This window comes from Carcharhinus amblyrhynchos, chromosome 7 (genome assembly GCF_965287045.1).
Source record: "Carcharhinus amblyrhynchos chromosome 7, sCarAmb.v2.hapA, whole genome shotgun sequence".
NCBI classification, from domain to species: domain Eukaryota; kingdom Metazoa; phylum Chordata; class Chondrichthyes; order Carcharhiniformes; family Carcharhinidae; genus Carcharhinus; species Carcharhinus amblyrhynchos.
Genome location: NC_137330.1, coordinates 82,543,142 through 82,570,864, shown reverse-complemented (window position 1 = coordinate 82,570,864; position 27,723 = coordinate 82,543,142). Strand labels below are relative to the sequence as shown.

The 27,723-nt window shown below is 42.3% G+C and overlaps 1 protein-coding gene across 1 annotated transcript in view; it reads right to left on the bottom strand.

Moving 5' to 3' along the window:
* me1 (malic enzyme 1, NADP(+)-dependent, cytosolic) overlaps positions 1-27,723 on the bottom strand; it is a 468,354-nt gene that overhangs the window by 300,432 nt on the left and 140,199 nt on the right. Inside the window, exon 3 of the mRNA XM_080192688.1 lies at positions 12,809-12,958. Coding sequence (XP_080048814.1) covers positions 12,809-12,958 — 150 coding nt within the window. The remainder of the gene's footprint in view (positions 1-12,808; positions 12,959-27,723) is intronic.

The following is a 27,723-nucleotide window of genomic DNA, read 5'->3' as shown; positions in this document are numbered from 1 at the left end:
GGGATTATGTATCTGTATTCCCAGATCCCTCTGCTCTACTGCACTCTTCAGTGTCCTACCATTTACCTTGTATGTTCTACCTTGCTTTGTCCTTCCAGAGTGCAATACCTCATACTTATCTGCATAAAACTCCATCTGCCATTTTTCAGCCCATTTTTCTAGCTGGTCCAAATCCCTCTACAAGCTTTGAAAATCTTCCTCACTGTCCACTACACCTCCAATCTTTGTATCATCAGCAAATTTGCTGATCCAATTTACCACATCATCATCCAGATCATTGGTATAGATGACAAACAACAATGGACCCAGCACTGATCCAAGTGGCATACCACTACTCACAGGTCTCCACTCAGAAGCAATCCGCCACCATCACTCTCTGGCTTCTTCCATTGATGTGGGTATGCCGGCGTTGGACTGGCGTAAACACAGTAAAAAGTCTGACAACACCAGGTTTTAGTCCAACCTATTTATTTGATAATATTATCAAATAAATAGGTTGGACTAAAACCTGGTGTTGTCAGACTTTTTACTGTTCTTCCATTGAGCCAATGTCTAATCCAATTTACTACCTCTCCATGCATATCTAGCAATTGAACCTTCTTAATTAACCTCTCATGCAGGACCTTGTCAAACACCTTATTGAAGTCCATGTAGACGACATCCACTGCCTTCCCTTCATCCACTTTCCTGCTAACCTCCTCGAAAAACCCTAATAGACTGGTTGAACATGACCTACCACATACAAAGCCATGTTGACTCTCCCTAATAAGTCTGTCTATCCAAGTATTCGTAGATCCTATCTCTTAGTACTCCTTCCATAATTTACTGACTACTGACGTCAAATTTACTAGCCTATAATTTCCCAGATTACTTTTTGAGCCTTTAAACAACAGAACAAGAGCTATCCTCCAATCATCTGGCACCTCAACTGTGGATACCGACATTTTAAATATATCTGCCAGGGCCCCTGCAAGTTCAACACTAGTCTCCTTCAAGGTCTGAGGGAATACCCTGTCCGGTCCTGGGGATTTATCTACTGATTTGTCTCAAGACAGCAAGAACCTCCTCACCTTTAATTTGTATAGGTTCCATGACCTCCCTACTTGTTTGCCTTATTTCCATAGACTCCATGCCAGTTTCCTCAGTAAATACAGATGCAAAAAACCCATTTACTATCTCCCCCATTTCTTTTGATTCCATACATAGCCAGCCACTCTGACCTTCAGGAGGACCAATTTTATCCCTTACTATTGCTTTACAAACGTTTAACGTTAAACAAACATTCAACGTTAAACAAACGTTTAACTTTCTCAGCTGTTTAAACTAACCCACCAATTTTAAAGAAAGGGGAACTTGTCCACAATACTCTCAAGTCAATCAACTCAGACTTTCAATGATGTCACAGTTCGATTTTTCCAATTTATCTGAACACATGTCTCGATCTGCTTCTGCTCTTGACTCACAGCTCAGGTAAGTGATTACAAATTATGAGGAAAACAGAATCTAGCTAATAATATACATTATTCTCTCGAGAAAGGTTTTGCCTCCCAACCAGTAATACTTACCATAGCTAACAAAATAATACAAATAAGTTTCATCTGTGCAAAGTAGATTTACCAAATGATAAAAAACTGACATGACATAAGAACATAAGAAATAGGAACAGGGAGTAAGCCATCTGGCCCTTCGAGCCTGCCCCACCATTCAATAAGATCATGGCTGATCTGAAGTGGATCAGTTCCACTTTCCCGCTTTCTCCCCATAACCCTTAATTCCCTTGTCTATCAGAAATCTATCTACCTGTGACTTAAATATATTCAACAAGGTAGCCTCCACCACTTCAATGAGCAGAGAATTCCAGATTCACCACCCCGAGTGCAGAAGCTCCTCCTCAACTCCATTCTAAACTGCCCCCGCCCCGCCTTATTTTGAGGCTGTGCCCTCCAGTTCTGTTTTCCTTTCTAAGTGGAAAGAATCCCTCCACCTCGACCCTATCTAGCCCCTTCATTATCTTCTAAGTCTCTAAGATCCTCCCTCAGCTTTCTAAACTCTAACGAGTACAGGCCCAGTCTATTAATCTCTCCTCATAAGCTAACCCCCTCATCTCCAGTATCAGCCTGGTGAACTTTCTCTGTACTCCCTCCAAGGCCAATATATCCTTTTGCAAATAAAGGGGACCAAAACTGCACACAGTACTCCAGTTGCGGCCTCACCAGTGTCTTGCTGCAACTGTATAAGTTGCAGCAAGACCTCCCTGCTTTTATATTCTATCCCCCCTCGCTATAAAGGCCAACATTTCATTCACCTTCTTGATCACCTGCAGACTGAGTTTTTGCGACTCGTGCACAAGGACCCCCAGGTCCCTCTGCACAGTAGCATGCTGAAGCTTTTCAGCTTTTAAATAATATTCCCTCCTGCTATTATTTCTACCAAAGTGGATAGCCTCACATTTGATAACGTTATACTCTGCCAGGTCCTTGCCCACTCACTCAGCCTATCCAGATCTCTCTGCAGATTTTCTGCACCCTCCATGCGATTCGCTTTTCCACTCATCTTTGTGTCATCAGCAAATTTTGTTACCCTACACTCAGCCCTTTCCTCCAGATCATCTATGTTTACCATAAACAGTTGAGGCCCCAGCAGCAATCCCTGCAGCATTCCACTAGTCACCAACTGCCAACCAGAAAAGCACCCATTGATTCCAACTCTGCTTCCTGTTAGATAACCAATCCTCAATCCATGCTAACACTTTACCCCCAACTCCGCATACCCTAACCTTCTGCAGCAACTTTGTGAGGCACCTTATCAAACACCTTCTGGAAATTTAAAACCACCACATCCACCGGTTCCCCTCTGTCTACTGCACTAGTCGCATCTTCATGAAAATCCAGTAAATTTGTCAAACACGACTTCCCCTTCACGAATTTGTGCTGCGTCTGTTTGATCAAACCGTTCTTTTCTGAGTGTCCTGCTATTTCTTCTTTGATGATGGATTCTAGCATTTTTCCAACTATGGACGTTAAGCTAACCGGCCTATAGTTCCCTGCCTTTTGTCTGCTACCTTTTTTTAAACAGCGGCGTAACATTAGCTGTTTTCCAATCCTCCGGCACTTCCCCAGAGTCCAGTGAATTTTGATAAATAATTACTAAGGCATCTGCTATTACTTCTGCCATTTCTTACACAACCCTGGGATGCATTCCATCTAGTCGTGGGGACTTGTCTACCTTCAGTCCCATTAGTGTAACAAGCACTACCTCTCTAGTAACAGTAATTGTATTAAGGACCTCATCTCCTACCATCCCTCTATCTTTAATATTCAGTAAACTATTTGTGTCCTCCTCCATGAAGACCAACAAAAAAAAACTTAAAGTCTCAGCCATTTCCTCATTACCCACCACTAAATCCCCCCCTCTTGTCCTCCAAGGGTCCAATATTCACTCCAGCCAGTCGTCTCCTCTTTATATATTTCTAAAAACTTTTACTATCATTTTTATATTTAGAGCTAGTTTAGCTTCATACTCTCTTTCCTTTCTTTATCACTTTCTTAGACATTCTTCGTTGTTTTTAAATCTTTCCCAATCTTCTAATGCCCCACTATTTTTAGCTGCTCTGTACACATCAGCTTTTAATTTAATACTGTCTTTTATTTCCTTCGATAACCACGGCGGGTTATCCCTTTTCTTACAGTCCTTCTTTACCAGCAGAATATATTTCTACTGAGTACCAAAAAAGATCTCCTTAAAAATCCTCCACTGTCCTACCAACCAATCTGCGCCCCCAATCTACATTCGCCAATTCCACCCTCATCTTATCATACTCCCCTCTGTTCAAACAGATGACACTGGTTTGGGACCCTTCTTTCTCATCCTCCACCTGCATCAGAAATTCAACCATACTGTGATCACTCGTCCCAAGGGGATCCCTCACAAGAAGATCCCTAATTCTACCTGCCTCATTACGCAGTACCAGATCTAAGAAACTCGCTCCCTCGTAGGTTCCGTTACATGCTGTTCAAGGAAACTATCCCAACAGCATTCCAAGAACTCTTCAAGCCCACCGCATCCGACTTGAGTCAACCAATCAATATGCAGATTAAAATCCCCCATAATTATCACTTCCATTTTTGCACACAATTATTTGCTTGTTTATAGCCCACCCCTCCTCAAAATTATTATTTGGGGGGCCTATAGACCACACCCACCAGTGACTTTCTCCCCTTACTATTCCTCATCTCCACCCACAACTATTCCACATTTTGCTCTTTGGACCCTATATCCTCTCTTACTACCGCCCTGATATTATCCTTTATTAACAGCACTACACCACCTCCTTTTTCCTCCTGTCTATCCTTCCTAAATGTCTGATACCCCTGGATATTCAGTTCCCAGTCCCGGTCACCCTGCGACCACGTTTCCATAATGGCCACTAGATCATACTCATTTGTGCTGATTTGTGCCATCAGCTCGTTCACTTTGTTTTGAATGCTTTGTGCATTCAGGTAAAGTGGCTTTATGCCAGCCTTTACCTGGACCTTATTTGTAGAAACGTTACTAACCTCTCCCATGTCCCCTACTCCTTTAATTGAGGAACATCCTCAACATTAACTTGCAATCATATCCTCTCCTTTACTTTAAAAGTTGTAATTCCCCCTACCCCTGCATGCCCCCGCCTCACTAATTAATTAGTTTAAAGCCCTATCTACAGTCCTAGTTATACGATTCGGCAGGACTCTGGTCCCCGCGCCATTCAGACAAAGACCATCCCATCTGAACAGGTCCCATCTGCCCCATAAATTCAAACCCATTCCTTCCACACTAATCCTTGAGCCACACATTCACCTCCTTGATTCTATTTACCCTGCGCCAATTTGTGCGTGGTTCAGGTAGTAATCCAGAGATAACCACCTTGTTGGTTCTGCTTTTTAAATTTGGTTCCCAGCTTTTCATACTCCCTCTGCAGATCCTTAGTTCCTATTTTGCATGTCAAAATAGGAACTAAGGATCTGCAGAGGGAGTATGAAACATGAACACAGCACATCTACTGTGCCTTCAACTAATGAAGTATGCAATGCTGAATCATTAATTTCCTACCATGGTAGCCCACAAACCCAAAGCCATGCCAGTTCAGAGATTCATTGCTAGGTTCAGGCTGTACCTTTGTTGCCAGTTTCTGATCTCTGGAGATCAACTGGTATTCTAGGCTCAGTAGTGAAACATACATCACTTAGTGATGTAGTGTGTAGAACAATATTTAAGATATAATTAGCCAAACAGACTATACATTATAGCAGCCTGTTCAACTTTGAAAAATAAGCAGAATTACATTAACGCTGAAGTGTCTGCTCTAAACCTAATCATCTTTTATGCCAGCTATCCAAAATATGAAGATAAAAAGGAGATAAAAATTTGAGCTCCTATTTTCTCTGCAGCAGTCATAATTCATTATCCGTGTGCAGCAGACAGCATGCAAATTTTGCCTCCATAAAGGCTAAATGAATTCTCAAATGGGATGTCTACATACATGCTTCCCCTGTCTGCAGCCTCAGTTCTATCTTCTTGCCATGTTGCAGACCCCAGAAACAATGCAACTACAGCCTCCATACTGATTGCAGATTTGGTGTGGAGATCAGAGACAGAAAACTTTCTATCCTCCCTATATGGACATAAGTCACCACATCACCTCCAAAAATAATCTACAGTATTTCAAATTAGAACAGAAGTCAGTCAACAGCACCATATCTGTAATTTAGATCATCCTGTACATGAGGATTCCTTATAGAACAAAGAACAGTACAGCACAGGAGTCGGTGCTTTGGCCCGTGATGTTATGCCAAACATGATGCCAAATTAAGCTAATCCCTTCTGCCTGCCCTTGGTCCATATCCCTCTACTCCTTGCATATTAATGTGCTTATCTAAAACCCCCTTAAACACCCCCATCATATCTGCCTACAGCACTACTCCAGCAGTGCATTCAAGACACCTATCACTAAAAAAAACTTGTCCTTCACATTGCTTTTGAACTTTCCTCCTCTCACTTTAAGTGCATGTCCCCTAATAGTTGACATTTCCATTCTAGAAAAAAAGATTCTGACTGTCAATTCTATCTATGCCCCTCAATTTTATAGACTTCTATCAGGTCTCCTCTCAACCTCTACTGCTGTAGAGTAAACAACCCTAGTTTGTCCAGCTTCTCCTTATAGCTCACACCCTCTAATCCAGATAGCATCCTGGTAAACCACTTCTGCACCCTGTCCAAAACTTCATCCTTCCTGTAATGTGGTGACCAGAACTGAATGCAATATTCTTAAGTGCGGCCTAACCAAAGTTTTATAAAAGCTGCAACATAACATCCTGACACTTGAACTCAATGCCCCAGCCAATAAAGACGAGCATGCCATATGCCTTCTTTACCACCCTATCTACTTATGTGGCCATTTTCAAAGAACTATGGACTTGAACTCCAAGATCCCTCTGTACATCAATGCTGTTCAAGATCCTGCCATTAACTATTTACTTACCCTTAACATTTGATCTCCCAAAGTACAGCACATCACACTTGCCTGCATTAAACGCCATCTGCTATTTCTCCGCCCATATCTGCAACTGATCTATATCCCACTGCATCCTTCGACAACTTTCTACACTATCCACAACTCCACTGATCTTTGTCATCTGCAAACTTACTAACCCACCAATGTGTTTTCATTTCGTGTGTATATCACAAATCGCAGAAGTCCTTGTATAGATCTTTGCGGAACACCACTAGTCACAGGCCTCCAGCCAGAAATACACCCTTCAAACACTACTAACTTCCATAGGTAAGCCAATTCCAAATCTAAGTCACTGTGGATTCCATGCATCTTGATCTTCTGGATGAACCTACTTCATGCAACTTAAAGTTTGTTCAACTAGGTGGGATTAGGACAGATCTTTGTTAAAAACTTGCATCGCGTGTCAAGTCAGCTGGAACTGACTAGACATCACATCTGGACATTCCTAACATTTCTGGCATATACACGTCCAGAAGGAAATAACAACAAAATAGGGAAATAAGAATACTGGTCTAACCATTAGTTTGTTCCTTCTGGGAAAAATGTGTTGACCATAATTCATTCATGGGATGTGGACATCTCTGGCTAGGCCAGCATTCAATGCCCATCCTGAATTGGCCTCGAGAATGTAATGGTGAGCTGCCTTCTTGAACTGCTGCCATACATGTGGTGCAAGTACACCCACAGTGCTGTTAAAAGAGGGAGTTCCAAGATCTTGACCTGGCAACAGTGATGGAACAGTGACACATCTCAAAGTCAGGATGGTTTGAGTCTTGGAGTGGAACTTCTATATGGTTGTGTCCCCATATGTCTGCTACCCTGTTCTGCTGGACAGTAGTGGTTGTGGGTTTGGAAGTTGCTGTCTAAGGAACCTTAGTGAGTTCCTGCAGTGCTTCTTGCAGATGGTACACTCTGCTGCCAATGTGCAAAGGTGGTAGAGGGATTGAATGTTTGTAGAAGGGGTAACAATCAAGTAACTGTCTTGTATGATATCAAGCATCTTTTGCAAGTTGGAGCTGCACTTATTCAGGTAAGTGGAGAATATTCCATCATTTTCCTGACTTGTGAATGATGGTAAAAAGTTTAACACCAGGTTTCAGTCCAACCGATTTATTTGATAGTAAACTCACTAGCTTTCAGGTTAGCTCCTTCGTCAGGTGAATGGAGAGTTCTGGCCTCAGTCAGAGCATATAAAGCAGAGTTTACAGATTACTGATTAGAATGCGAATCTTTACACCTAACCTGCTGTTCAAGTCTTAAAGTGGCTGACAATGTGAGTGGAAGGAGCACTGATCACAGGTTAAAGAGATGCGTATTGTCTCCAGCCAGTACAGTAAGTGAGGTTTCGCAAACCCAGGCAAGTCACAGAGGTTACAGATAGTGCGACATGAACACCCAAGATCCCTGTTGAGACCGTCCTCGTGTGTGTGTGGAACTTGGCTACCAGTCTCTGCTCAGCAGCTCTGCGCTGTGTGTCGTGAAGGCCGCCTTGGAGAATGCTTACCCAAAGGTCGGAGGCTGAATGCCCATGACAACTGAAGTGCTCGCCAACAGGAAGGGAACAGTCTTGCCTGGTGATTGTCGAGCGATGTTCATTCATCTGTTGTTGTAGTGTCTGCATGGTCTCCCCAATGTACCATGCTTCGGGACATCCTTTCTTGCAACGTATCAGGTAGACAATGTTGGCCGAGTTGCAAGAGTATTTACCGTGTACCTGGTGGATGGTATTCTCACGTGTGATGATGGTATCCATGTCGATGATCCGGCATGTCTTGCAGAGGTTGCTGTGGCAGGGTTGTGTGGTATTGTGGTCACTGTTCTCCTGAAGGCTGGGTAGTTTGCTGCGAACAATGATCTGTTTGAGGTTGCGTGGTTGTCTGAAGGCAAGAAGAAGAAGTGGGGGTGTGGGGATGGCCCTGGCGAGATGTTCGTCTTCAATGATATGTTGAAGACTCTGGAGAAGATGTCGTAGCTTCTCCGCTCTGGGGAAGTACTGGACGACGAAGGGTACTCTGTCCACTGTGTCCTGTGTTTGTCTTCTGAGGAGATCGGTGCGGTTTTTCGCTGTGGTGCATCGGAACTGTCGATCTATGAATTGAGCGCCATATCTTGTTCTTATGAGGGCATCTTTCAGCGTCTGGAGGTGTTTGTCATGATCCTCATCTGAGCAAATCCTGTGTATACAGAGGGCTTGTCCATAGGGGATGGCTTCTTTAATATGTTTGGGGGGGAAGCTGAAGAAGTGGAGCATTGTGAGATTGTCTGTGGGCTTGCGGTACAGTGAGGTGCTAAGGTGACTGTCCTTGATGGAGATGCGTGCGTCCAAGAATGCAACTGATTCTGGGGAATAGTCCGATGGTGGGGTGGAATTTGTTGATATCACCATATAGTTGTTTCAGTGATTGTTCACCATGAGGCCAAAAGAAGAAGATGTCATCGATGTATCTAGTGTATAGCATCGGTTGAAGATTCTGTGCAGTGAAGAAGTCTTGTTTGAACCTGTGCATGAAGATGTTGGCATATTGAGGTGCAAATTTGGTCCCCATGGCTGTTCCATGTCTCTGGATGAAAAACTGGTTGTTGACGGTGAAGACATTGTGGTCCAGGATAAAGCAGATGAGTTGTAAAATTGCATCTGGAAACTGGCAGTTGTCAGCATTGAGTACTGAGGCAGTCGAGCAATGCCATCGTTGTGGGGGATGTTGGTGTAGAGGGCCGAGACATCCATTGTGATGAGGAGTGTCCCTGGTTCAACTACTCCATGTGTGCTGAGTTTCTGTAGGAAGTCCGTAGTGTCGCAACAAAAGCTGGGGGTTCTTTGTACAATGGGTTTCAGGGTGCCCTCGACGTAGCCAGAGAGGTTCTCACACAGAGTCCCATTGCCCGATACAAACACTTGGCGAACACTTCAGTGGTCATGGGCATTCAGCCTCTGACCTTCGGGTAAGCATTCTCCAAGGCGGCCTTCACGACACACAACAGCACAGAGTCACTGAGCAGAGACTGATAGCCAAGTTCCGCACACATGACGACGGTCTCAACAGGGATCTTGGGTTCATGTCGCACTATCTGGAACCCCCATGACTTGCCTGGGTTTGCAAAACCTCACTTACTGTACTGGCTGGAGACAATACGCATCTCTTTAACCTGTGATCAGTGCTCCTTCCACTCACATTGTCGGCCACTTTAAGACTTGAACAGCAGGTTAGGTATAAAGATTTGCATTCTAATCAGTAATCTGTAAACTCTGTGCTTTATATGCTCTGTCTGAGGCCAGAACTCTCCATTCACCTGACGAAGGGGCTAACCCGAAAGCTAGTGAGTTTACTATCAAATAACCAGTTGGACTGAAACCTGGTGTTGTCAGACTTTTTACTGTGTTTACCCCAGTCCAACGCCAGCATATCCACATTGTCAGTGATGGACAGCCTTTGGGCGTTAGATGATGAGTTACTCCCTGCTGACTTCCAAGGAAGGAAATTTCCTGTCCCGCCCACCATGGGAATCATAACAAGCAGGACATGGAGCACACAAAAGTCTTTGACCTCAGGTGGGATCTTCCAGTCTTGGGGTGGGCGCAGCTGGAAAATCCTACCCCAACTCTGAACTGCTTTTGTAGCCTACTGTATTCATATGGACTAGTCTAATTGAGTTTCTGTTAAAGTTTCATAATTTGCCTGGTGAAGGGTCAATATGCTGCATGTGAAATAAATCAAATCCTGAACAAGTTACCCTTGCAGAGTTTATACATTCAGCATACTCAGAATTGTGAAGTGCACATAATTCTAAAATTCTGCAACTATTTAGTTACACTATATTAGAATTTCAAAAATAAATCTTCCAACATGCTAATTTTCTATTTGCCTGTAATTTTTATTTGGCAACTGATAAAATGGAGGGCTAATAATAGCAGTCAGTGTAATACCGAAGAGCATAACTGGTCCACAATTCAGAAACCAGATGCTTTACTAAAGTCTCAGCATTAGTTCAATCTTTTTAGGCTTGGAAAATTTCTTATATTTATACTTACATCAGGCATAAATTTCCAGCAGTAATTCTTTATATTACAGTAATCAGTCAATTCAGCTCATAATTGGGGGTGAAAACATCTGCAACAAATTCCTATATAATTTGCAATGACAAATTGCAGTTAATTACTGGCTGTGGAGTCCAATTTGGTCCTAAAACAGCAGAAAACTGCAGAACTGCTCACAGGAATGCCTCTCACTCAAACTGCTACTGTAGTGGTAACAGTACATCAACAACCCAACAAGACTTAAACCTACAAGGCTTTACAAATTACTTGTGTACAAAATGGAATGGGAAAATAAACAGGGAGGTAATTTTATTTGAGGCCCATTTTCCTTTTTGGCCCATCAACCAGTTCAACAGATACTAAAATCATGATTTGTATGAGGGTCAATAACTTTCCCAGTGTACCAGCCAACATTAATCTATAAATTAACAGTAATACAAAAGATTATATCATTTACCTCAGTGGGATTTGTGGGATCTTGCTGTGTAAACTGATAGCCATGTTTGCCTACAAAAATAAAATGTCCAGCCCCGGCGGGGCTCATGTGGCCCATCAGGGTTCCAAGCGTAAGCCACAAGACATTTTGTTGACTTACTCACACGCAGTTGCCACATTCTACTGGTTTCCATCCACGTAGCTTTTTTCCAGCTACACCACATGCACTGGTTCCGTGGTATACACCATACTTCTAATGCCCTCAGAATTCCACTAAATTAGTTAAACATGATCTGCCCTTCATGAAGCCATGTTGCGTCTTCCCAATGGGACAATTTCTACTGAGAAAACTCGTAATTTCTTCCTTGAAGCATCAAGCATTTTCCCCATTACAGAAGCCAAGTTAACTGGCGTATAGTTACACGCCTTGCAGCCCATTCACCCAAACAGCTAATAGTCCACTTGAGCCTATTTTTCCTTATCTAAGCCTTGCATTCCTTCTCCTTCATGTGCCTGACTAGTTTTCTCTTAAATTTACTTTGGCATGGAAGCTGCAAATATTAAAGATTGCTAGATTTATCATAGTGCTCATTAAAAGCGTAGCTCAAAACAATGTCAAGTAACCACCTACAAAATTACTGAACAGCTCTTGGTTTGAACTCCTTCTGCTTGCTCATGAAGGACAGCACATAAGCTATGTTTAGTAACCAGTTTAATTTCCAGATTCCCATCCAGAATTGTTCTGCTTTAGAACAATTTAGGGAGGGGGATGGAACACAAAAAAAATAAAGTTTGAGGAAATATTTGTCCAAAGACATTTGGAAGCCCTAGCTGGGAAAATAGCTTTGGGATGGTGTCAGGGTCAGACAAAAAGAGTAGGACCTTTGCTAACAAAAAAAATGTTGGACCTCTTCACCCCCCACCTCCATCAACAGTACTGAGAGAATACCTTCGCCACACTGACTGATTCCCTCCACCTCCCCCTACTATTGCCCTAAGCTTGGAGGCCAGATATATGAAGATCCCTAACCTACTACTCTTTCACAATTATTCCAAGGCTAATTTATAACAAATATTTATAGCATTGGATAAAGAATACATACGAGCAATTGGTGGTTCATAGCCAACCTTTCTTGCTCACTTATACCAGCTTTACTCTAAGTGATAAAGTCCCAACAGGTAATGTCAAATTTACAAAAAAATTAGTTCTCGTGCAATATAAAAATAAGAAGAAACAAAAGACAGGGATGAGTTTTCATGTCTCTATACTATGTCTGCTTCAAGAGAAAAGTTATGGGAAAATGGATAACATTTATTGGTACTAAATATTTCAGTTATACAGCAAAGCAATTCAAATTTATAATCTACCTCAGAAGTTGCCATCATTTCTTAATCATTCAAACCTCCCAAGGAGGATTTTGTAGCATTGTTGATGAACACAGTTAAACAAAGAGCCATCCCCATATGACACATGTATCAGTAACTTTGTTTGATGTATTAGTAAATTTTCTAAAGTTAATGCTTGTTCACAGCAATGCGAAAACATTTGTGCATGTTTAGGGTTGTCTATGCAACACTAACGCAGTATTGACATCAGAATACAACTACTTGTTGCTGTAAATTTGAACAGTTATCAGTTATTAAGTACACTGATGGCCAACACACACATTGCTAACAACTAATTGTTAATGTCACTACAAAATGCAAATTAATTTTCATTTTTTTGAGTTGATATGACTGATCGTCTTCACCATAGATGTGTATGTTACAGTTCAGTCACTTACCTTGGTCTGCGAAATACAAGTCCATACTGTTGACAAGCCAGGCCCACAGTGGGTGTGTAAACAATGGGCATGAATCTTTCAATGTCTGATGTCAGTACTCTGTAGAAGAGCTTTTCATTTCGATCTTGCAGAGCAATTAGAAATATATACCTTAAAATGATAAGTAGAAAGAAAAAATAAAATTTGCAGTAGTGAAGAAAGCACTCAAAATATATTCCATTGGACCAGATTATAAAAGCCAGCACATTAATATATTGACTACATTCTGTATGTACTTTTTCTTTTAAACCCATACCTGCACTGAAATACGAGTACTCAATTAGAACATTTTCCTCTTGCTGCTTTTACTTTATTCTTGCAATTACCAACTGAGGCATTAAAACGCTAAATACATTTACATCAGTGCATATCTTTCTAACTAAATTATCTATTCAAACTGACTGATGTAGTATATTTTCAACAATACTATTTTAACTCGACCTCAAATCTTATGGGTAAAAGCTCTATCAGATGGTACATGTAAAGATGAGTCTACAATATCGTATTCATGCTGATGATAGACTGAAGTTCACAGAAGCAGTCATTCCATGGCAGTAATAATATGAATTTGAACTAAAACAAGGCAAGTTGCAAGAAACACCCTTTAATAAATTATCGCAATTTATTCAAGTTGTTGCATTCAGCAACAAGGATACAATTGTAAGTTTGTCAACTATAGCTAAAATAAGAACATTAACACAAGAGTTTACTACAATATTCTGCATATCATCAGATGCCTGCCATAGATTCAAAAAAGGTATACAATTCTGAATACAGATATCCATAAATGGGCCTTTCAAAGATATTTAAATGAAATGTGCACTATCATATCCCAGTCCATTCAAGTCATAAACAAGGTAAATAGACTAGTAAAGTTCAGTGTTCAGTAGCTAATTGACAGTGAGATAGTTTATCTCCACTGGAACAATGAGACATTGAATACACATGCCACTTCATCCTTGTCCAGAGATCTCTTGTCTGAAGTATGTTTATTTGGATGCCAGGCAAGGGTATTCCTTACCAGCTGTCAAGTCTAGCTTTATTTCCAACCACTAGCCAAATGAAAGAACAGAGCAATATTTGAAATGAAATCATGGGTTCACTACCCATTTGAATAACATTCTTGACTGAAAAGGAAATTACTTCAGTAGGTTGCCTGAAGAATTTATATTGAGTCAACAGTAAAAGCCAGTCAACAAGAAGTGTAGAATAGGCAAAGAAGTGTAGAAAATATCCATTTAGTACAGGAATACTTCTTTCCAACATAAATATATCAAAATTTTTCAAGTTATGTAACCAAATCCTTCTGTGTACATTGTTGTGCTGAAGATGTGGTGCCAGGTGTAAATCTGAAACTGGGTCATTCATTTGAGGAATTATTGCATGCCCCCAATCTGACTTGAGGACAAGCACAAAAAAAAAATCAGTTTTGTTTCTTGGGCATAATGGGATCTCACCAAAAATATATACACAATAGAAACTTGAAATGCTAAGTATTTCACCACTGGCCAATATTTTCCTTAATTCTTGGATTTCACAACTAACATCAGCAAAATATTTCATTAAGATTTTCTCCCGAAACTGGTGAATATCTTTTAGCTCTAATGGAATAACATGCCTGTGCATCAAGATATTGAGTGCCCAAACCTTTTTAGAAAGATACCATTCCTTTTGTCAAACTACGTCTGCACCATCACCAAAACCATTTACTTCTATGTTCACACTATTGCCTGACTTGGCCTCTGCAATCTGCTAACATTCTCGTTTCCACCTTTATTACCTTGAGACTTGACTATTCTAATGCATTCATGACTAGACCTTCTCTTCCAAGAATCTGGCACCCGTGTTGCATCGTGCATCAAGTCAGGTTCACCAGTCAGCCCCGTTTGATTGACCTACACTGCATCCTGGTTAGGCAACATCTCAACTTTAACATCATACTCCTTTTCAAATCCTCCCATTGCCTCATTCCTCCCTCTAATCTCCTCCAACCCAACAACACTGAAATATTTGCATTCATCAAATTTGCTTCTAGCACAATCCCAATTTTTAAAATCATTTCACCATTGGCATCCAGGCCTTCAGCTGCTCAGGTCCTAAGTTCTAGAATTCCCTCCATAAACTTCTGTGTTTCTTTTCTCCTTCACTTCTACTTTTTAGTCCAAGCTTTTGTCATTGGCCCTAATGTTCATCTCTCCACATGACTTGGGGCCTATTCTGTTTGATAACATCTGTATAAGTTCCTTGGGGCATTTCACTATGTTAAAGGCATTATATAAATAGCTCTTATACTTAAGATTAGCACTTGAGTTATTCAAGCCTCAGATTAGAAATATACAGGAAATGCATGGATATGAAACAAGAAATGCTCAACAGGCTGGGTCCCTGAGGTAAAATGCCTGAGCATGACCAAAGAAGTTATGGAAAATTTAGACAGAACACACAGGGAATGTTTCCTCTTGGAGAGCATAGAGAGAGATCATCAGTATAAGACAGTAACCAAGAAATCCAATAGGGAATTCAGAAGAAACTGCTTCACCCAAAGCAGAGAGAACATGGAGCTCACTACCATAGGACTGATGGGGTTTATGGCATTGAAACAGGCCATTTGGGTCAATGTAATAGGCCACTGCAATACTTTTGAAGCAAAGGGAGGAAATTATTTGATTTATAAATGTCACATGTATTAGTATACAGAGAAAAGTATTGTTTCTTGCATGCTATACAGGCAAAGGATACCCTACTTGGAGAAGAAAGGGAGAGAATGTAGAATGCAATGTTACAGCCATAGCTAGGATGTAGAGAAAGATCAAATTAGTGCAAGGTAGATCCATTCAAAAGTCTAATGGCAGCAGGAAAGAAGCTGTTCGAGCCAATTGGTACATGACCTCAGATTTTTGTATTTTCTCCCCCCATTGGGAAAAGATGGAACAGAGTGTATAGCCGGGTGTGTGGAATCCTTGATTATGCTGCTGCTTTTGTGAGGCAGCAGGAAGTGTAGACTGAGTCAATGGATAGGAGACTGGTAGGTGTGATGGACGGAGCTTCATTCACGATACTTAGTTCTTTTTGTAATCTTGGACAGAGCAGGAGCCATACCAGGCTGTGGTACAACCAGAAAGAACGTTTTCTATAGTGCATCTGTAAAAGTTGGCAGTCATAGTGGACATGCCAAATTTCCTATGCCGCCTGAGAAAGTAGAGGCATTGGTGGGCTTTGACAGACTGTCGGCAATTTTTACACCCAGGAACTTGAAGCTCTTGACCATTTCCACTTCATCCCCATTGATGTAAACAGGGGTACGTCCTCCACCACACTTCCTAAAGTCAATGCCCATCTCCATTTTATTTACATTGAAGAAGCGATTATTATTGTCACACCAGTTCACCAGATTCTCTCTTTCCTATGCTCCATTACAACATTGTTTGAGATCTGACCCACTATGGTGGTATCAGCAAACTTGAAAATCAAGTTGGAGGGAAATTTGGCCAAAGTCATAGGTGTGTCAATAGTACAGTAAGAGCCTGAGAGCACAGCCTTGTGGAGCACCGGTGTTAAGGATAATTGGAGGTGCTGTCATCTATCCTTACTGATTGGGGTATGTGGGTTAGGAAGTCAAGAATCCAGTTGCAGAGGGAGGAACCCTGAGCTCTAAACACAGAGTTTAGTATTGAGTTGTGTAGGAATAATGGTGTTGAAGGCTGAGCTGTACTCAATAAATAGGAATCTGACATTAAGTATCTTTGTTATCCAGGTGTTCCAGGGTTGAGTGTAGGACCAAGGAGATGGTGTCACAACAGGTTCACAGCAGACAACAGGTGAACTATAGTGGATCCAGGTAATCTAGGAGGCTGGAATTGATTTAAGAACATAAGGAATAGGAGCAGGAGTAGGCCATCTAGCCCCTCGAGCCTGCCCTGCCATTCAATAAGATCATGGCTGATCTGTCGTGTCTCAGTTCCACATTCCCACCCTCTCCCCATAACCCTTAATCCCCTTGCCTATCAAAACCTATCAACCCGCATCTTAAAATATATTTAGCGAGGCAGCCTCCACCACTTCAACGGGCAGAGAATTGCAGAGATTCACCACCCTTTGACTGAAGACGTTCCTCCTCAACACCGTCCTAAACCGCCCCCCCCTTTATCTTGAGGCTGTGCCCTCCAGTCCTACTGTCCTTTGAGCGGGAAGAGCCTCTCCACCTCTATCCTATCCATCCCGTTCATCATCTTATACGTCTCAATGAGATCTCCCCTCATTCTTCTAAACTCTAACGAGTACAAGCCTAGTTTATTCAGCCTCTCCTCATATTTCAACCCCCTCAACTCCAGTATCAGCCTAGTAAACCTCCTCTGCACTCCCTCCAAGGCCAAAATATCCTTGCATAAGTGCGGCAACCAAAACTGCAAACAGTACTCCAGCTGCGGCCTCACCAATGCCCTGTACAGTTGCAGCAAGACCTCCCTACTTTTATATTCAATCCCCCTTGCTATGAAGGCCAGCATCCCATTTGCCTTCCTGACCACCTGCTGCACCTGCAGGCTGGGTTTTTGCGACTCATGCACAAGGACCCCAAGGTCCCTCTGCACCGTCGCATGCTGCAGTTTTTCGCCAAGTAAGTAATAGTCCTTCCTACCATTATTCCTTCCAAAGTGGACAACTTCACACTTGCCAACATTAAATTCCATTTGCCAATTCCTGGCCCATTCGCCCAGCCTATCTAGATCCTTCTGTAGACTCTCACCACCCTCCACACAATTTGCCGTTCCACCAATCTTGGTGTCATCAGCAAATTTCGACACCATACACTCGGTTCCCTCCTCCAGATCATCTATATAAACGGTAAACAGCTGAGGCCCCAGCACCGACCCCTGGGGCACTCCACTAGTCACCAACCGCCAATCCGAATAGCACCCATTGACCCCCACTCTCTGTCTCCTATTTGACAGCCAATCCCCTATCCACGCTAACACCCTACCCCCAACTCCATGCCCCCTGACCTTCTGTAATAACCTCTTATGAGGCACCTTATCAAACGCCTTCTGAAAATCAAGACAGACCACATCCACCGGCTCTCCTCTAGGCACCACCCTTGACACATCCTCATAGAACTCCAATAAATTCATCAGACACGACTTCCCCTTAACGAAACCGTGCTGCGTCTGCTCTATCAAACAATTCTCCTCAAGATGCCTCGCTATTTTCTCCTTGATCACGGATTCTAACATTTTACCTACAACAGACATTAAACTAACCGGCCTATAATTCCCTGCCTTTTGCCTGCCACCCTGCTTAAACAACGGCGTAACATTAGCCATTTTCCAATCTTCCGGCACTTCCCCGGAATCCAGCGACGTTTGGAAAATAATCACCTCTGCCATTTCTTTCAGAACCCTTGGACGCATTCCATCCAGTCCTGGGGACTTGTCCACAATCAGTCCCTCCAGTCTGTCGAGCACTGCCTCTCTAGTAACAATGTCGTCATTCAGACCCTCCACTCCTACCATCTTTCCATCGCTAACACCCGGCAAATTATTCACGTCCTCCTCCGTGAAGACCGAAACAAAAAAAGTTATTCAAGGCCTCAGCCATTTCCCCATCTCCTACCACTAAGTCCCACCTCTCATCCTCTAAGGGTCCAACGTTCACCCTAGTCAGCCTCTTCCTTTTTATATATTCATAAAAACTCTTACTATCCTTTTTTTATATTAAGCGCTAGCCCAGCTTCATAGTTTCTCCTACCCTTCTTTATCAACTTTTGTCATTCTTTGTTGACATTTAAACCTCTCCCAATCCTCTTCTCGCCTACTACTCTTAGCTACTCTAAACGCATCCGCTTTTAATTTAACACTTTCCTTTACCTCCTTCGTTATCCACGGCTGATTATCTCTCCTCCTACGATCCTTTTTAACCATCGGAATAAATTTCTGCTGAGCACCAAGAAAGAGCTCCTTAAAGATCCTCCACTGTTCCTCAGCAGACCTACCTTCCAACGCGCTCCCCCAATCAACATTCACCAATTCCTCTCTCATCCTACCGTACTCCCCTCTGTTCAAAAAGGACGCGTGTCCGGGAACCCACTTTCTCCTCCTCCATCTGCATCAGAAACTCCACCATACAATGATCACTCTTCCCAAGAGGATCCTTCACCACAAGGTCCCTAATTCTACCTGCCTCATTACATAACCCAATCCAAAATAGCTCGCTCCAACACACACTGTTCAAGGAAACTATCCCGGCAGCATTCCAAGAATTCTTCCTCAAGCCCACCGCGTCCAACATGGGTCGACCAATCAATATGTAGATTGAAATCCCCCATAATTATCGCCGTTCCATTCCTGCACGCTGCATTTATTTGCACGTTAACAGCCCGCCCCACCTCCCAATCATTATTTGGGGGCCTATAAACGACACCCACCAGTGTCTTTCTCCCTTTGCTGTTCCTAATCTCCACCCACAACGATTCCACTTTCACTCTTTGGCTCCTATATTATCCCTTACTACCACGCTGATGCTATCCTTAATCAGCAGAGCTACACCCCCTTTTTCCTCCCGCCTATCCTTCCTAAACACTTGATACCCCTGTATATTCAGCTCCCAGTTTGTGCCATGACTACCCTTTCAAAGCACTTCATAAATGATGGATGTCAGAGCCACCAAGCGATAGTCATTAAGGCATATTGCCTGGCTTTTCTTTGGTACAGGGATGATGGTCATCTTCTTGAAGCAGATAGGGGCCACAGATCGGTGTAGGGAGAGGTTAAAGATATCTGCGAGTATCCAGCTGGTCTGCACAGGATCTGAGTGCTCGTCCAGGTATCCCATCCAAGCCAGTCGCTTTCCGTGGGTCCCTCATCAGGGAAGGATGCACTGGTGCCAGCCATTCTACATTCATTCATCTTGTGGCCTTTTATATCTTGCAGACCTCACCATAGTTGGTGGGAGTCTGTGAGACTAGCCTGGGACTCTAGCTTGGTCCAGTAAGATCTTTTGGCATTTTTGATGGACGTCTGTAGATCATATCTGGATTTCCTGCACAAGTCAGGGTTACCTGACTTGAATGCCTCAGACCTGACTCCTGCAAGCAGTGGATATCTCTGTTCATCCATGATTTCCAGTTGGGAAACACAGATTTTCTTCTTTGGCACAGAGTCTAATGAAGTCAGTTACTGTAGTGGTGTACTCATTTAGGTTGGTCACAGTTTTTAAATATCAACCACTCCACTGACTTGAAGCAGTCCCATAGATGATAATCCGATTCCTCAAACAAACATTGCACAACTTTCCTCATCAGATTCTTCCATTTCAGTTTTTGCTTGCAATCCGGGAGCAGGAGCACAGCCTTGTGGTCTGATTTGCCAAAGTGTGGACAGTGATAGAGCGGTAGACATGTTTGATGTTTGTGTAAAAAGTAAACCAGAATGTTTGAGCGTCTGTTGGAACCAGAGACATGTTGGTGGCAACTTGGTAGGACATCCTTGAAGTTGGCTGCCAGTTTGAATACAGCAAGGTTCCACAAACAGTAGCTCACAAAGTGGATGTCCAAATATCATCAGCACATACTTGGGAGATCCACAAACTAATCAAAGAACAAAGCTATATTTCTGTGAGGAACATACACGACAGATTCTTGTTTCACACAGGACTGCACAGCATCATAATGCTCAGGAAATCCTACTTGTATCATTTCAACTAAAATCACAACACTTTCACATCATGTCTCACGTGGCTCTCATGGATTTGGGCAGTATGGAGCATCATTGAAAGACTGACAGTACCTGATTTTATAATGTGCAACAACCAATCCATACATTCTCAGTAACAGCTAAGACAACAGCCAGATTTTTTGGGGCCTGCTTGAAGTAGGCACAAATCTCGTAATGGCTGATAACTCGAGAGAGGACCATAACTGGATTTGTACCAGGGATGTTGCATGCCCAGCAAAGGCATGAATCTGATTACCATCAATTTAAATAATTTCAAGAATGTCTAAACATCATAACGTTGTACCATCTGGGAACGTCAGAAGCTCCCCCTGCCAGAAGGAAATGATCACACCCGAGGGCACAAAGGTCAGTGGAGCCCCTGGGAGGTCAGGGACATGGCCCTGGCACCAGAGGGGTAGAACCGTTCTGACCCTACCACAGGACAGAGCCAGGTGACGATGGGGAGGGGGTTGGGTGGAGAATTGCAGGCATATAATTGATGAGGTGGGAGGAATGGAGGAATTGCTGGTGATAACAGATTGGGCGGGGGGTCCATCTCATAAGAGATAGGGGCACTGCAGTATCTTTAGGCAATACCCCTCAAGAACGACAGCATAAACATCCTCCCCCACCCCCCTGCTTTTCCTTGACAAAAAATGTCAGAATATTTGGAGAGAAAACCTGGCTGCTTCTCTGGGGAGAAACATGTCGATTTTCAGTCAGAACCTGGCACTGCCATTTTTTGGAAAAATGCCACCCAATGTTGAAGACGACACTGGTACTATATACAAGCCAACATTTTGCTTTGCTCCAATAACTAACCTGATATTCCATTACAGCTTGAAGATACTTGGTATTGGTAGTAACTATTTAACCATATCAAAACATCACACACAACAGCTGCCACAAATGTTCATATGTTAAAGGATTCCTCCTTCCTTTAGGGTATGAGCCACCACCTCCTACAAATAGGAGGAGATTAATAAACTCTTGTCTACAACACAGAATTAGTCTATGTACTGGCTGTAGATTTACTGAACTACTGTCAGGAACAGGTATAATTTTTTTATGCACAAGCAGTCAAAATATTCTAAAATTAACCACATTACTCAACCCTTCCTACTCCTGTTATAAAATTCCTCTAACAAGTGTTTTCAAAAACAACAATCTTCTCAAACAAAAGGCTAAGGAGTGTGTAAAATTGTAATTTCAGGCATGTCTGTCAAAGCAGCATGTGCACCACCAGCTCACAAATTCTAAAGAATTGCATGATTCAACATTGTGTGGGCTAACAATTTAAAGTAATGTCATCTTGATCTTTTTGCAAGATGCAAAGAAACCAAAGCTTCCTGCTGCACAGAGTCTTGATCAAACATTTAAAACAGGTACAGGGACAAACAGTTGTTTCCATAATTTCTCCTTTTTCACCCTGTCTGTGAGATATCCATTGGGTACAATTAGTTTCACAGCATCTGCATTCAATGGTGTATCATGTTTATTAATAGAACAAACGTGGTTTCAGCTAGTGAACATTTGCCTGTCAAAATTTCAAAAAACATTTAAGGCATTTGAGGAACTGTATTTAGCAATGAAATTTAACCCATGGTAGATAAATTAATGCCAATTCATTTTGTAAAGCCAAGCACAACTCATTGGACCTGTTTTTACCAAAAACTATGTAACTTTAAGTTTCACGTTTTCCTCAATCTGTAACAGGAAATTGATTACTTATTTGAAAATGTTAATTTAAAAGTAAAGCTTCCACTTCAATATCCTGAGATTTCATTCATGAGTGATCTTATGAATGTACTCTTGATGGTGCAAAACTACTCAAAATTAACTTGCACATAAAACATCACTAAAAGGCAAATTACTGCAGATGCTGGAACCTGAAACCAAATGTGAGAATGCTGGAAAATCTCAGCATGTCTGGCAGCATCTGTAGGGAGAAAACAGCCGATGTTTCGAATCCACATGACCCTTTATCAAAGCTATTGTTTAGCTTTGACAAAGGATCATCTGGACTCAGAACATCAACTCTTTTCAAACATTACCAATAGTTTACTTTGTGGTGTTTGCGTTACAGATCCATATCAGTACTTCAAATTACTTCAATCAAAAAGCATTTTGTTTATCAGTATATTCCTAATCCAATATATTACGAAATATAGTTTTAAAATGTGCTAATATACAAAGATTGGAATGAAATTAACAGAAGGCATAAGAAACATCAGAGAACAACAGTAATCCTCCCATCCATTGACGATGTCTACACTTCCTCTGCCTCGGCAAAGCAGTCGTTCTATGACTTCAATAGAACAGGATTTGCAGGGTAGGATGATTTGAATATTTTGAGGTCTGAGTGATGTGTCCACAGCTACTGAGTTCCCTGTCTAGACAGGATGTAGAGGCTTGGCTGCACAATATGGATAGTGTGTTACAATCCTAGTTAACGTTACAACTATGTGGGAAAATCCCAGAATGGAACACTGGCTCAAAAGACCATAACTTTTAGTTTCATAATCAAATGAGTCTTATAATTAAGAACCCCACGCACCCCAAACATTATCTCTTCCACCTTCTTCTGTTGAGAGAAAGATCTGAGGTCACATACCAACTGACTCAAGAACAGCTTCTTCCTGGCTGCTGTCAGACTTTTGAATGGACTTACTTTGCCTTCAGTTGATCTTTCTCTACACCTTAGCTAAAACAGCAAGGCTATATTCTGCACTCTTGTTTCCTTCTCTACGAATGGGAATGTTCTGTCTGTATAGTGCGCAAGAAACAACACTTTTCACTGTATGTTAATACATGTGACAACAATAAATAAAATAAATCAATTTTTCATGCCTAAATAATAAGACGACATTTAAAGAGCATAGTGCAATAATACAATTAGATGGCATTACACAAGTCTACCATTGTACTAAGAATTTACAAAGTGCTAATCAAACCGTCTTTAGCAAAAAGTGTTTAAGAACATAAGAAATAGGAGGAGTAGGCCATCCAGTCCTTTGAGCCTGCCCCACCATTCACTAAGATCATGGCTGATCTGAAGTGGATCAGTTCCACTTTCTCCCCAAACCCTTAATTCCCTTGTCTATCAAAAACCTATCTACCCGTGACTTAAATATATTTAGTGAGGTAGCCTCCACCACTTCAACAGGCAGAGAATGCCAGAGATTCACCACCCTTTCAGTGGAGAAGTTCCTCCTCAACTCCGATATAAACTGCGCAGCCCCCCCCTCCTTATCTTGAGGCTGTGCCCTCAAGTCCTGCTATCCTTTCTAAGCAGGAAGAATCTCTACTTCTACCCTATCCATCCCCTTCATTATCCTATACGTCTCTAAGATCCCCCCTCATCCTTCTAAACTCCAACGAGTACAGACCCAGTCTATTAGGTCTCTCTTCATTGTCCAACCCCCTCATCTCTGGTATCAGCCTAGTGAACCTCCTCTGCACTCCCTCCAAGGCCAATATATCCTTGCGCAAGTTCAGTTCTGGTAACCATGCCCACTGGAATCCCAACTCAGATTTAAGTTAAAGTTTATTTTAGTGTCACAAATAAGCTTACATTAACACTGCACTGAAATTACTGTGCAATTTCACCCTCCAGTGCCTGTTCAGGCACACTGAGGGGGAACTTAACATGGCCAATGTACCTAACCAGCACATCTTTCTGACAGTGAGAGCAAACCAGAGCTCCTGGAGGAAACCCATGCAGACACAGGGAGAACATGTAGGCTCTGCAATGACCCAAGCCAGGAATCAAACCCAGGTCCCTGGCACTGTGAAGCAGCAGAGCTAACCACTATGCACCTTGCACCCAACTTACGATATCTACCTGTGCCAGAGGTGGATTTGCAATGAAACAACATGCTGAGGCATAGGGCCCCACCAATAGGGAACCTCCATGCTGACCAATAGCTGTGGGGGCTCCAAATCAGGCTGATAGGCTTATTGCCTATCAACAGGCAACACACTGACTTGTCTAGTCCCCTTAGAGTAGGAAAGCACTGATCCAAAGTCAGTGGGGTGATCTGGTTCAGGGTGTGTCTTTTGTCACAGCAGTGTTAAACACCTTGTAATTTACGTTGAAATCTAAAGCAATTATTTAGACTGGGCTTGTGTTACAAAAAAAATGTAATTTTGCCGAATAAAGCTTCAAGGCAGAGAGCTTGCGTCCATCGATGTCAGATTGCACTATACTTACCGTTTCCCACAAGCTACCTATGCAATTTGGTATTCTTGAGTGGCTTACTTTTTTTAAAAAAAGGACGTGCCTGACAATGGAACAAGACCTGCAAGTTGTTCTGTCATCAATCCTTCCCTGGATCAAGAACCTGTGCTCACAGGGGCAGACCCAGATGTCACACTAGTGTCAACAGCAAGGTGCTGCTCACAGTATTTCCTTCATTTATGAACTTTCAAATTGGGAAATAGACTTAAAAACTGAAAACACAAACTTTTAATGGAAAGCACTTCTAAATTGAGTACCTCTCCAATAAAAATGTTGTAAATGATATGCAACTGAATTGAAATAGATGGTGATTCAACTTGTTTTCAGAGGTTTCACCAAGACTGAAACTATCTGATCCCAAGGGTGTTATGGCATTAAAGGTTGGAAACCACTGCAGTACAGTCTCCAGAGCCAGAATATTTTTCTTTAAATATGGAAACTAAAATTGCACACAGTATTTCAGATGCACTCTCACCAAAGCCTCATACAACTGTAGCAAGACTTTTTTTTATTCTCACGCTCCAATCCCCTTGCAATGAAGGCTAACATACCATTTGCTTCCTTGTTAGATTGCTATGCTAGCAATTAATTTTCTGTATTTTTTTTTACAAATACGTTAAAGTCTCCCTGATCATCAATATTTACACATTTCATGCCTTTTAAAAAAGCATTCTACTTTCTATTCTTACAAAGTGAATGACCTCACTACTGCAAATTATAATCCGTCTACTCATCTTGTAACCTATAGTACTTTGTGACTTGGGTCCTAATACCTTGATTTCTCATCTACCTTTGTATCCCAACTGATTTATCTTTGGCTCAACAGCACAGACTTTGATGCCCCATCCCCATTAGTCTCATGCTGGTCACTCTCAATACGGCCCTCATCTCCATTCCCTTAATCCCAAGGGATACAGAGCAAAACTGATATTGGGAAACAACTGGTTTAATCATTTGCCACAAAATCTGATCAATCACAAAGCACCATCGTTCCTGTTCATCTTCCTAAATGACTTGCTATTCCAGCATCATCTTGGAATGTGAAGATAACCCCAGTTTCTTTCTTGCACTGCAAACAATCATCTCAAATCTCTCTCCCTTATGGTCTCTATCCTGACCACAGCAAGGTAGGAAGAGCTGATGGCCACCTTTTTCACCAAGATTGAGATCATCTGATCAGCTGCCTTTGCTATTTCCCTCTCTTCCACCAGTCCATTGAGCCAAGCTTCCTTGAAGGTTCCCTCCTTCCCTATCCAAACTTTTACATTTCTCTAGTTTCTCTCTAATCTTCCCTCATACCCTTTGAGCTCTTCATGCCAATGGGACCTATCTCCAACCCCCTCAATGATACTCCCATTAAATTGCTAACCATCTAATCTCTCAATCTCTTCCTAGCTCCCATGATGTTGTTAAGAGTGGCCTCTTTAGACTCGGTCATCACTCAACCCTTGATTTCACAGTTCTTGCAGACTACCATCTCAACTCCAAAATCCTTGACTTTGTTGCTATTTCCATCTTTCTCAAACTTCAAGCTCAAGTCTCTGCAATCAGGTTGCAAACCCCTCCCTACTGCACAGGAGCAGCTCTCATCAATCACAATCTCACCCTATGTGCAGTAATTGAGATAAACAATCCCTCATTATTCTTTATCATCTGTAGCCTTTGACACTGGGGGATGATTCTCCCGACCCACAAGCTACAACCAGGATTTCTCATGGCCCATGAATTGGGCGAGAGGGCCAGATCAGATTTCTTGTTGGGCATTAAACTAGCAGAGTGATTTCTGGCCCACCTGCCCCAATGAGGTTCTTGCACACAGTGCAAGAGTGAGAACTCCCAATTGGACTTCCTGCTGAGGAGGCAGGAGCCGAAGTCCAGCAGGTGACGATCTCTCCTGGTCCTGATAAGCATGAATCAGGCACCAGTTCCATGGCAGATGGATGACCATTGTTGAAGCCATCATTGTATGCTGCACATAAGCCTTTGCCTACCTTTCCTGATCTAAAACTAGTAGGGGCCACCTTTAAAAAGGTTAAGACCTGGCGTGTTTAGCTTAACTGTATCCAGGAAATCCTGCAGTGATGTTCTGGGACTGAGCTGATTGACCTCCAACAACCACAAGTATCTGCCTTGGTGCTAGATATTACTACAACCAAGGATAATGATTCCCATTGACTCCAGTTTGCTAGGGCTTCTTAATACCACATTTGGTTAGAAGCTGCCACTCATCTCTGGAGTTGAGCCCTTTTGTTCATGCTTGGACCAATGCTATAATGAGGTCAAGGCTGATTGACCCTAGTGAGCCCAAATTGATTGACATTACTGGGCAAGTGCTGCTTGATAGCACAATCAGTGACACCTTCCACTATCTTACTGATGCTCGAGAGTAGACTGATTGGCCAGATCACTTTTTGTTTGTCGACAGGCTGCACCTGCATAATTTTCCACATTTTCAGGTAGATGTCAATGTTGTAGCTCTACTGGAATAGCTTGGCAAGAGATCTGACTAATTCCGGAGCATGTCTTCAGTACAAATATCAGAACCCACAGCCTTCTGCAATTTCCTGATACCAAATTAGTTGAAGTCTGGCATCTGTGATGCTGGGGTCTGCAGGAGGAGGCAGACTACATAATGCACTCAGCACCACTGGCTGAAGGTGACTGAATATTTCAGCCTTATCCTTTGCATTGATGTACTTGGCTCCCCTATCATATTTGTGGAACCGCTTCTCTTCCAGGCCCTAGTTTAATTGTTTGCTATCATTCACAACTGGATGCAGTAGGACTGCAGAACTTGAATCTGATTTGTTCACCACGGGATAGGTTAGCTCTATTCACTACATTCTGCTTCCACTTTTAGACTTTTTTTTGCCATAACATCCAAACCAGTTGCACTAGATATTGAGCGACAAGATATACGCATATTTGGA